The sequence below is a fragment of the Terrapene carolina genome, unplaced genomic scaffold (assembly GCF_002925995.2).
Source record: "Terrapene carolina triunguis isolate 2854851 unplaced genomic scaffold, T_m_triunguis-2.0 Scaffold21, whole genome shotgun sequence".
NCBI lineage: Eukaryota > Metazoa > Chordata > Testudines > Emydidae > Terrapene > Terrapene triunguis.
In genome coordinates this window covers 23,436,094-23,448,076 of record NW_020664372.1, presented here as the reverse complement: position 1 = coordinate 23,448,076, position 11,983 = coordinate 23,436,094, and the positions used below count along the sequence as shown (strand labels likewise).

Below are 11,983 nucleotides of genomic sequence, written 5' to 3'. Positions count from 1 at the left end.
TTGCCTTTGTCTATCTTAAGAGATGCATCTTGTATTTTTTTTCTTTTAAAGTTGAGAAAATGTCTCCTTGATTAAAAATGAATCTCAATTTTTTTAAAAGGCAAATTCCTAAAACAAGGGCAAATGATGTAAATTAATCTTAAATATAAGCATCTCAAAAGAGATTTAATTCTATACTTTTTTTGGTAGTAAATATTCTTCATAGTAATGTTTTTACCAATTGATGGTTTTCCATAGAGTTACTGAATTATTTGGACTGGAAATATGATCTTTGAAAGTTGTGCACAGCAACATGAAGAGAAAAATTTATAATTAAAAAAGGTAAGAGTCCAAAGGTAAGAGTCCTCTGACACCTACATACAAGAGGAGGTTACTTATTGTAACTGAAGGTCCTGCGAGATGTGTGGTCCTTATCTGGGTGGGTACACATGCGGATCATGCGCCTGAGTCCGAAACCCACTTAGAAATTCTCCATGAGAATATGGCTTGGCCTCTCAATCTTTCAGCTATGGTGATAAAGATGCCTGGAGACTTTCTAATGGGCTTGATTTGCTACAGGTAGAACGTCAGGGCATGTCTGATGTCAAGGTGTCTGATGCCCAGGAGAGGCATGAGGTTTCAGGAAAAAATATAGGCAAGTGAACTGATTGGTTGATATGGAATTCAGACAATCTTGGGGAGGAATTTGGGGTGTAGCTGGAGGGAGACCTTCTCCTTCTGGAATACTGTGTGAGGAGGGCCTGCCATCATGGCTGCAAGCTCACTGACCCTTCTGGCCAAAGTGATATCTACTAAGAACACCACAGAGGTAGGTCATGGCACATGGTGCCATAGGTTCGAAGGGCGAGTCTGCGAAAGTTGACAGGATGAGGTGAAGATCCCAGTGGGGCCTGGCTTTCATGACTGGTGGGAAGGTCCCTTTATAATGCAAACTGTCATTGGGTGCATGAAAATGAGTGTTCCTCCACCAGGGGAAGGTGCTGCTAGGGGTACATGAACAAAGCTCAGAGCTAAACCCAATGTTTTAAAGGCAAGGAGATATTGGAGAATAATTGGAACGCCCACCGTGGCAAGGGAATGGTGGTGGCAGTGCACCCAATCTGAGAAGTGGCACCACTTAGCCTGGTAGCATGTTCCGGTTGACTCCTTCCTGCTTTGGTTAACTCCTTCCTGCTTTCTCCTGGACCTAGGCAAAACAGGAGTGTTCTATGTCCAACACCCATCCAAATACCAGACCATGAGGCAGAGTGGGGTCAGGTTGGGATGCCTAAGCCTCCTGTGGTCTTGTGTTAGAAAATCAGGGAATGGGCGGATGCTGATGGATAGGCATGCAGACAGCCTTAGGAGATCAGAGAACCAGCACTGGCTGGGCCAACAGGGTGCTAGGAGGATGATGGAGGCTCTGTCTTGGCAAATCTTCCTGAGAATTAGAGGTATGAGGGGAATGGGGGGAAAAAGGCATAACAGAGGTTGGCCATCCAGGGAAGCAGGAGAATGTGCCCTAAGTCGCTCCCTATGGCCCCCTGGAGCAGCACATGGGAAATTTTGTCAGGGATACAAAAATCCCATAGGACAGTACACCACTGCACAAAGATGTTGTGGTGTGTATTTCCCATTTGTGGTCTATGCAGACTTCCGCTCAGTCTGTCCTGAGTTCTGAGCACCTGGGAGGCATGAGGTCTGTATGGTAACCAGATTTCTGATACACCAGTTCCATAATCTAACTTCCTTCAAGCAGAGAGGATGAGATATTGCTCTTCCTTGTTTATATATACACACCATCATAGTGATATTGTCCGATAGGATTTGCACGTGGAGGGAGCATACAAGAGGATAGAGATGGATGGCAGGAGAGAGAGATCACTTGATCATTGCCTGTTAGGTCCACACCCTCTGGGGCACCTGGCATTGGCCACTGTCGGTAGACAGGATACTGGGCTAGATGGACCTTTGGTCTGACCCGGTACGGCCTCTCTTATGTTCTTAAGAAAAGCCTTGGGGGGTAGGTGGACTGCTCTGAGCTCCAGGACTTTTATGTGCAGCCTGGCTTCCCGTGGTGTCCATGTATCTTGGGCTGTGTGGCAGTCCAAGTGGGCACCCCATACTGTAAAGGGAGCAACTGTCACTAACGTGGCCCTCGGTATGGGAGGGCTGAAGGGGGTCCTCACCATGACCTTGGTCAAATTCGACTACCAAGCAAGAGAAGTGAGAACTCGAGGGAATGGGGACTCTGGAGTCGATGAAGTCACTGGTCGGCCTGTAAGTCGAGTGGAGCCTGAACTGTAGGCATCGCAGGTGGAGCTTGGCAAAAGGTGACACATAAGTGCATGCAGCCCACATGGCCCCAGAGGGAAAGGAATTGATGCACCACAGTGCAGAGCTTGTGGGTAAGTGAGCGATCAGGCTGCCCACTATATAACATCTGTCCACTGGAAGGAAAGCTCGTGCCAAGACAGAGTCCAGCCTTGCTCCCATGAAATGTAGTTATCTGTGTGGGTGACAAAATGGACTTTTCTCCATTTATGCAAACACCTAAGTAGGCAAAGGAGGCACTGAAGAAACTATTGTGAAGGCAAATTCTTGTTGGGATTGTTCTACCAGAAGCCAGTCGTACAGTATGGGAACACCATATGTCCCTGTCGTTGCATCTGGTTCACTATCATGACAAACAGCTTTATGACAGTCTGTGGTGCTGTTGCAAGACCAAAGGGGAGGACGCGAAACTGGTAGTGCTGCTGTCCAATACTGAACCATAGGAACTTCCTCTTGATGGCTGAATGTCTATAGGGAAAATCTGCAGTTCTAGACATGAAAGATGCATACCACACTCCCTTCTGAAGGGAGGAGAATATGGATGCCAGTGTAATTATCCTGAATTTCAGCTTCCTAATGAAAATATTGAGCTGTCGAAGGTCCAAGATAGGCCTCTCCCCTCCGCCCTTTTTGGAGATGAGGAAATATGGGGAGTAGAACCCTTTTCCCTGGTATTGAGGCAGGACTCCATCACACCTCTAAGGAGTAGGGAGCCTGCTTCTTGAAGAATCAATTGGTTGGAGGGGGTGTGATTTTGCACCCCATAATGCTTTATAGAAATATGCTTATGAGTGTAAATATGATATAACTGGAATATGTTTTACGCTAGATATGCCATGTAACATATCTTTGCAAAGGTTATGTTCTTCTGCATTCATCCTATTCATATGCATGTATCATTTTTATATCTGAAGTTATGAGCGTTGGCTCTATGCTTGTTTTTAAAATGTTTGCTGTAGAAAGCACCTAAGGCAGATTTGGTCAACATAGTGTGAATGGGTTATTCAAGTAATTGGGAGTACTTGGTTAACAATGGACATGGATAGATGCCAATCCACATCTGAGCTTTCCTGGGAACACCCCTGTAGAGAACTAAGTCATGCATGGACATGTGACTCGCCCATGTGACTCCAAGACTCCATCTTGCAGCTGGGATTCTACACAGGAGGGAGGGGTTTCCACCCACAAGAGAGAAACCATATAAAGTCCTTGGAGACCCCTCCATTTGGTCTTCAGCTGGTTCAAGAGGTACCCTCTCCACCCCCAAAGGATACCTGAAAGAAACTGGAACAAAGGACAGTAACTACAGGGGTGAGAGTGATTGCTGGACCCAGTCTGTAAAATAAGCTTACTGGAACATCTCTGAGGATGAGATTTCATCTGTATTCAGTTTTCTTACTGTATTAGGCTTAGCCTTGCGTGTTTTATTTTATTTTGCTTGGTAATTCACTTTGTTCTGTGTGTTATTACTTGGAACCACTTAAATCTTAGTTTTTGAATTTAATAAAATCACTTTTTACTTATTAATTAACCCAGAGTATGTATTAATACCTGGGGGGGCAAACAGCTGTGCATCTCTCTCTGTCAGTGTTATAGGGGGCGAACAATTTATGAGTTTACCCTGTATAAGCTTTATACAGGGTAAAACGGATTTATTTGCTGTTTGGACCTCGTTGGGAGTTGGTTATCTGAGTGCTGGAGACAGGAGCACTTCTTAAGCAGTTTTCAGTTAAGTCTGCAGCTTTTGGGGGTCATAGTTCAGACCTGGATCTGTGTTTGTAGCAGGCTAGCGTGTCTGGCTCAAACCAGGCAGGGCACTGAAGTCCCAAGATAGCAGAGAAAACAGGCTCAGAGGTAGTCTCAGCACATCAGGTGGCAGCTCCCAAGGAGTTTTCTGTGATCCAACCTGTCACAAGAGGGTTCTGGGGGAGAGGAGGAAGGATTGTGAGGAGGAAAGGAACTCTATGAAATATCCGTGATGGATAATCTCCAGAATCCAACTGTCCATGGTGATCCTGTTCCAACTATGAGCAAAGGTGGTGAAGCAGTCACCAAAGATGCGTGGCATCTTTGTGTGGCAAAGTAGGTGGCATTGGTAGTGGTGCCTGGGTTTCAGACTATACGTCAAAAGTGGCTTTTGGCCTGTGGCTGTGAGTGCATGGAAGTCGTGGTAGTGGTTGGAGCTGGGAAACAGGCTCTCTGGGATCTTGGTCGCTTGCAAGGAGATTCTGATGGATTTTGGTAGTAGGAGGGATAGGAGGAAGATGGCCATGGTCTGAAGAGCTGGTTTTTTAAGTTGTTTTCTCCTGGGGGGCTGGAGCAGGGCCGTCCTTAGGCATACACGGCTGTGTAGGACACCCGAAAATTTGGGGCACCCCTGGGTCTTAAGTGTCCACCCTCCCACCTCTTCCTATCCGTGTTCTGACCCTTCCTGCAGGCTCCCACCACAGCTGGCTGCTGCAGCCTGGTGAGTCTTCCTCTGGAGGGAATCTAGTACTTAAAAGTGAAAACAGCCTTCCAGACTGCCAGACCTATTAGCACAACATTTAAGCTGTTAAAGAGCCATTCAAGTGGTAATGAAGCCATTTAACAGGCATTTGCTAACCCCCAGGTATATACTGTCCGTTTCTGAATTTACTGACAAAAACAATTGAGCATTACTGTAATATTTACTCAGAACATGCTAGTCTACAGGACCTTAGTTTAAAATTTGCTTTAAAAATATTTCATTAGTGTGTTGCTGAAGATTATAAAAATCACATCTCAAAAAACAAAAACAAAAAAAACCAAAAAACCTTGCATAGATTTTTAGATGCACAATCTGAATATTCATCTTTAGCCTTAAATGCTTGGATCTTCAGACATAGATTTTTAAATAAATCCTTCAAAATACCACCTTATCTAAAATACACATGCGAGGCTGGGCTGTCGTCGGGTATAGGGGCACCAGTTTAATACTGCATAGGGCCCCATAAACCCTAAGGACGGCCCTGGGCTGGAGTGTAGATCCCCAAGAACCTCAAGGTGGATCTCGAGTCCTTTAGGGAATTAGAGACTCATCTATTCTGTCATTGAACAGATTGGCCTTATTGAAAGGGAGGTCCTGAATAGTATTTTGGACCTCTCTTGGGAAGCCCAATGACTGGAACCAAGAATCTCTGAGCATGACTAGCCTTGTGGCCAAGGACTGGGATGCAGTCTCACTGCAGTATACACTGCAACCTGGAGAGTCACCTTTGCCACCCGCCTCCCCTCGTCCACCAAGGACTGGAACTGGGCCAGATCTTCCCCAGGGAGTTTGTCTTAAACTGCACCCGTCTGGTGTAGGTATTAAAGTTAAATACCTGGTAGTTGGTTATACAAAGACCTGCGGAGGAGGAGACCTTCCTGTCCAGGAGATCCAGCCTCTTCAACCCTTTATCTGGTGTGGTGGACTTCTGTGGGTATTGCTGAGCCCTCTCTACAGCTGCTTGCACCATCAGTGTATTAGGGGCAGGGTGCGTGAAGACGAAATCAGCTCTTTTGGCCAACACAAAATAGAGTCCCTCGGCTCGCTTCAGGATGGAGGCATTCAATGCGGGTGTGTGCCAAACCATTCTGCTCAGTTCTAGTATGGCCTCGTTTATGGGAAGGGCCACCCTGTATGGTCCCTGGGGCTGTAAGATGTGCTGGAGATGGTGTTGAGGGTGTTGGACCTTCTCCAATGGAATTTGCAGGTCACCAGCCACCCACTGGAGTAGATCTTGATATTGCCAGTGCTCATCTGGCTGACAGGGTGGAAACAGAATGACAGCATTATCCAGCAATGAGGCAGCTCTGCCTGGAACCAGCGTTACCAGCTCAACAGCTTCCTTCTCGTACACCAATGGAACCGGCTGGCAAGAGGAAGAAGAGCGGTAGGACTCTTGCAATGATGCCAGGCACCTGCTATAATGGTCCCAGGGGCCCAGTATGGCCAGAAGAGGGATCCATTGGGTACAGTGGTCCCCACAGGTAACAATACCAGGCATCACTGCGGGGGAGGGGGTGGGCCACAGCCAGGACTGCTGCAGCTGTCTGGGCTCCTGTACTGTACCGTAGACATCAGTGGGGCTATTTCCTCTGACTCCTCCGAGTATGATGATTATGCCATTGGAAACAGTGGTACTGTCAGTACCAAGGAGCCCCTGCCTGACGGATAAGCAAGGGGCTTCTCCTGCGACAGTGGTTCATCTTCCAGGGTAGAAACCTCCCTGAGAACCACTGGGCCCTACAGAAGCAGAGACTGCAGGAAAGGGAGGAAGACCTCTTCTGGTGCCAGAAAAGTCTCCATATGGCCACGGTCTGCAGGGTTCCTATCAAGACACTGGAGGGATCCGGTGTGACCGTTGGAGCTGGCCGGTCTCCATATATTCAAGGCAGTACTGATGGAGTTAGTCTGTTTGGGTCCTGGTAGCATGGGATCCCTTTTCTCCTTTGCCTTACTCTCCAGCCGGGGGACCTTTGGCACCAGTTCTGTTGGATCCATATGCCACATCTCACCCAATCTGGCGCTGCGGAGATCTGCCCTTATGCCTACGAGAATGTCTCTTGCTCTCATGAGGAGCCCTGTAACCTGAGTCCTTGGGCTTCAGTGCTGATGGCTCCGCTCCACGGCTCGTACTCAAAGGTGCACTGCTGATGCCACTGTATGGAGGGAGGGAGAAGGGTGGTCGTCTCCCTAGCCAGGATCAGATTGGGGCCGCAGAGCCTCTTCTATCAGGTGCTTCCTCAGCCTGAGCTCTAGCTTCTTGGCAGGAAGGACTTACAGATGCTGCACTTTGCAGAGATGGGTACCCCACTTCACCCAAATGTGTGCCCCCAGTGAAAAAGCAGTTCCCTCAGATTGGGTGGGTACAGGAGGGGAATTTCTACACTATATTATACTATGTACACTAAGAATTCTAAACTGCAGGATAATATTCACAATATCTACAAGCACTCTTTTATACATAAGAAGAGTGAAGGAGGACAGGGTTCCAACTCAGGTCATGTGGCGGTAAGAGGGAACTGGAGTGGTGTGGTCATTGTCCCTTATACTTTCGGTCCGGAACATGAGGAAAGATACTGTGCATGTGTGGGTCAACGGATACTGCTTGGAAAAACTTCCAGACTCAGGCACACCCATGTGTGAAATATACATAGGGAATAGCACTCGAAGAAGAAATAAGATTTACAAGGAAGGCAATATGGCTCAAACAAGTTGCAGTCTCCCAGAGAAGGGTCTAACTTTCATCTACAAGATTGTATCTTGGAGCAGTGGAAGTTCCAACCCCAATCTCAAATGTTATAATAGCAAATGATTCCTCAAGAAGACTGATCCTGTGTTATTTAAAGTCTTATATACACACACACGAAACCTAGAAGAACACTAGCTAACATGTGAATTCAGGAATGACAGGTATTAACACAGCAGTTACCCATTCAATAGAAGAAATTTAAGCTGTACAAATTTACATACTATCCCCCGCCACAGAATAGTGATTTTTAGAAAGGCCAGACTTACAGTGGAATCCATCTGATTATATCTTGCAATGTCTTTATGTAGTGTCCTTAACATGATCATAGCTACCATCCCAGATAGGAAAAGGACAATCACCAGGGAATTCATGATGCTACATAAAGGGGAAAAAAAATCCGCTGTCAAAAACATCTAGTGCTCCAAAAAATGGTCCAGTATGTAACATCTGAAGGCTAAAACTTTCTTCTCACCTAAACCACTGAATATGGGTGTGTGGCATGGATTCCAAAATATAATCCCATCTGGATGCCCATTTTATCTTTTCTTCTTCCTGAAAATGAAACATTATGTAAGTTTGTACACAGAAAACAAATTTGTTTCCTAATAAACTTCATCTGAACATTTTTAGATTGAATGTTCTAGCACCATAAGGTCCTCAGGGGATCCTTTTTCACAAGAATTTCACTTTTTGAAAAGAACTATATAAAACATAGGTTGCTATATAAATTATCTAACAAGCCATAACTAATATAACCTTCAATTTATAGCTCAGAGTACAAAGTCACCTGTTTTCCTATTCAAGGTTTTGTTGTTTGGGTTTTGTTTGTTTTTTTCCCCTTGAGAGGACTTTAAGTGGGAAGGCTATGACAGACACAGAGGCAGCAGTGGTAGTGACCCAAGCAATGGAAGAGAAAATGAAGATGACCAGACGTGGAAGCTTCAGGATGTACATGATCCTGGAGCGGGTACCTGAAAAAAGCTTCATTTGTATGAAGTGCCGCCTGACAGAGCTGATGGAAGAGAAGATCTGAGTTTCAAAGATGCAGGTGGAAACTATGGTTGAGTTTTGAAGGGGATTCGAGCAGGTGAGGGAGAAGGCTGAAGGGAAAAAAGTCAAGACTTGCAGATGCAAGCTGGACTGAAGAACTCTGAGGGGAGACCGCGGGGTAAGGAAAGTGGCTAGTGCAAGCATGTGACTATGAGAACCAAGCAAAGTGAAGGAGAAATAGAGCTCAGGAACAGGTTTGCTGAGTTAGAGAATGAAGAAGGGGCACAGCAGGCAGTAACAGAAGGTGGGAGGACAAAGAAGAGAAGAGCGATGTGATATTATGCCCCCATATTTTTCATAGAGATATTGTTATGATTATGGCATAACTATGATGTATTTTATACAAAATAAGGCATCTGATATCATTGGAAAAGTTATGATTTACTGAATATGATTATCCTATTTGTATGCATGTATCATTTTGGTATCTGAAGTTAGGAATATTGTCTAGGCATCTATTACAAATTTGTTTACAACTGGGGAACGCCCACTAGGCAGAATGCAATCAGTCTAGATGTCTCGCTAGGAAGAGCCATTAGTGAAAACAATAGGCCTTTGAAGATACTAATCACTCACTGAGAAGTCTTCCTGGGGAGGCTATAAACAGCCTCTGAGTTATGGCTGCAGGATCATGTGACCAAGTCACCTGGTACTGGTCTCCATGATAATACTAGTATTTTTCCACCATCATTGTGGTTCGTTCTTCGCTAACTCCCTGCCCAAGAGAGAAGGTTTCTGGAAACACCTGAGGAACAAAGAGACTGAGCTGGGGGGGAGGAGGGAAGGGCTGAGCCCAGGCTAGGAGGTGTCTGGTCTGTGAAAGGAATATCTGGAGTTTTAAGCTGCAAGCAAGTCTCTGCAATCTGCCTAAAACATCACTTAGAGTGCAAATTTGCTACTTGTAACCAATTTCTTTAGTATATTAATTTTAGATTGTGTTTTGTTTTATTTGCTGTGTAATCTTTGATCTGTTTGCTATCCCTTATAATTACTTAAAATCTATCTTCTGTAGTTAATAAACTTGCTTTTGTTTCGTCTTTAAAAAGTGTGTGTGGAAATTCTAACTTGGGGCAGAAAGCTGTGTATATTCCCCTCCACATTGAGGGAGATGGCGAATTTCATGAGCTTGCGCTGTGTAGTTCTCTGTGGAGTGCAAGATGGTATAATTTTGGGTTTATTCTCTAGAGGGATGTGCTCACTTGAGTACTGGGCAAATCCTTCGCTGAGCCTTCCCATGTAGAGCTGATTTCAGTGTCTGTGTGTTTCTGCAGCTGGGTGACTCCCTACCTGTATGCTGGTGAAAGTGAGAGACCAGGAGCATATTGGTGGGTCAAGCGGGTTCAGTGGTGCCCCAGCCCCAGGTGTTACCCTGGAGCTGGGGGGAACCTGTCACAAGTGGCTAATTCTATAAGAAGAGGGGAAGAGCCAATGGAGATACCCAGAGCTCAGAGCCCTAGGAGGATACAGGATGACTCGCAGAAGCTTGCAAGGGAGAATAAAAGACAAGAGAAGTTGCAGCGAGAAAGAACAGGAGGAAGGCCGGAGAATCACACCAATGACCAGGAAAAGGCAGGTCTACGTGATTGGAGACTCCCTAAGAACAAACAGGCCTGTCACCAGATCTGATCTGGAGAACAGAAGGGTGTGCTGTCTGCTAGGAGCTAAGATACAGGATGTGGACCTGAGGCTGAAGAGGATCCTAATGGGAGCAGGAAAGAATCCACTGTCCTTCAAGATTGTCCTTCATGTGGGAACAAATGATACAGCTAAGTTCTCACTGGAACGTATCAAGGGAGACTATACCAAGCTGGGGAAAACACTTAAGGAAATGGAGGCTCAAGTGATCTTCAGTGGGATTCTGCCTGTTCCTAGAGAGGGAGAACGAAGGCGAGATTATGATGATCAAAAGCCAAGCAGAGTTGGACCCTGCAAAGGAAATTAAAACCAATAGTAAAAGGTTCTATAGCCATATAAATAAAAAGAAAACAAGAAGTGGGACTGCTAACCATGGAGGATAGGGTGGAGATTAAAGATAATCTAGGCATGGCCCAACACCTAAACAAATACTTTGCCTCAGTTTTCAGTAAGATTAATGAAGATCTTAGAGGTAGTGGCAGAGTGGCTAATGGAAATGAGGATATGGATGTAGAAATTACCACATTTGAGGTGGAAGTCAAACTCACCCACCTTAAGGGGACTAACTCAGGGGGCTTGGATAATCTCCATCAAGAATATTAAAGGAACTGGCACATGAAATTGCAAACCCTAGCAAGGATTTTTAATGAATCTATACACTTGGGGGTCAGACCCTATGAATAAGAATTGCTAATATAGTTCCTATTTTTAAGAAAAGGAAAAATGTGACCCAGGAAACTACATGCCAGTTAGTTTGACCTCAATTGCATGCAAGATCTTGGAACAAATTTTGAAAGAGAAAGTAGTTAAGGACATAGAAGTGAATGGTAATTGGGATAAAGTACCACATGGTTTTACAAAAGGTGGACCGTGCCAGACCAACCTGATCTCCTACTATGAGAAGATAATTGATTTTTTTAGTCAAAGGAAATGCAGTAGATCTAATCTACCTGGATTTCAGTAAGGCATTTGATACAGTTCCACATGGGAAATTTTAGTTTAACTGGAGAAGATGGGGATTAATTGAAAGGTGGATAAGGAACTGGTTATACTATAACTGGTCATATTGAAAGGTGAACTGTCAGGCTGGAAGCAGGTTAGTAGTGGAGTTCCTCAGGGATTGGTCTTGGGACCAATCTTATTTAATACATGACATGTATTTAAAATACACCAGATAAATCTACCTGTCTCACATACAAATTTCAAAGTAATTAGATTCTCAGTTAGCTTTTCAACAATGAACTGAGCCATTTCAAAAACAGTATTATGGACTAATCCTACAAAAAACTTAAACTATCCATTTGTAATGAGTGCAAAACATGTGCCTCGACACTTAAAAAAAAAAAAAAAACTCCTTTGTTTAAAAAAAAAAAACCACACACAAAAAAACCAGGGAAGCCATACTAACGGCAAAAGTCTGAGAATGCCTCATTGACAATTTTATATGTTAAGTTTCAGCCCTGATCAAGCATTCCTGGCCAAATGTTTAAAGTCCTTAGGAACAGAGCAGAAAATATGTTTTCCAGCTTTTTTTAAATAAGCATAAAATTTACTTCAAGTTCAATTTGAATGTCCACTTATAGTCTGTACCAAGTGAACATCAGAATGTTTACATATATGGCGAGAGTGATCTAATACTTTTGTTTATATTGTACTATTACAAGCCAAGTGTTTGTCCTCATCTTCAAAGTTCTTGTGGGTTTTATTTCCAACCTGGCCATTTAAGA

The 11,983-nt window shown here is 44.6% G+C and overlaps 1 protein-coding gene across 1 annotated transcript in view; it reads right to left on the bottom strand.

Annotated features, from left to right (window-relative positions):
- Nucleotides 1-11,983, bottom strand: part of TM9SF2 (transmembrane 9 superfamily member 2) — a 66,781-nt gene that overhangs the window by 21,680 nt on the left and 33,118 nt on the right. Inside the window, exons 8-9 of the mRNA XM_024210911.3 lie at nucleotides 8,044-8,123; nucleotides 7,838-7,946 (exon numbers count right to left, since the gene is read on the bottom strand). Coding sequence (XP_024066679.2) covers nucleotides 7,838-7,946; nucleotides 8,044-8,123 — 189 coding nt within the window. The remainder of the gene's footprint in view (nucleotides 1-7,837; nucleotides 7,947-8,043; nucleotides 8,124-11,983) is intronic.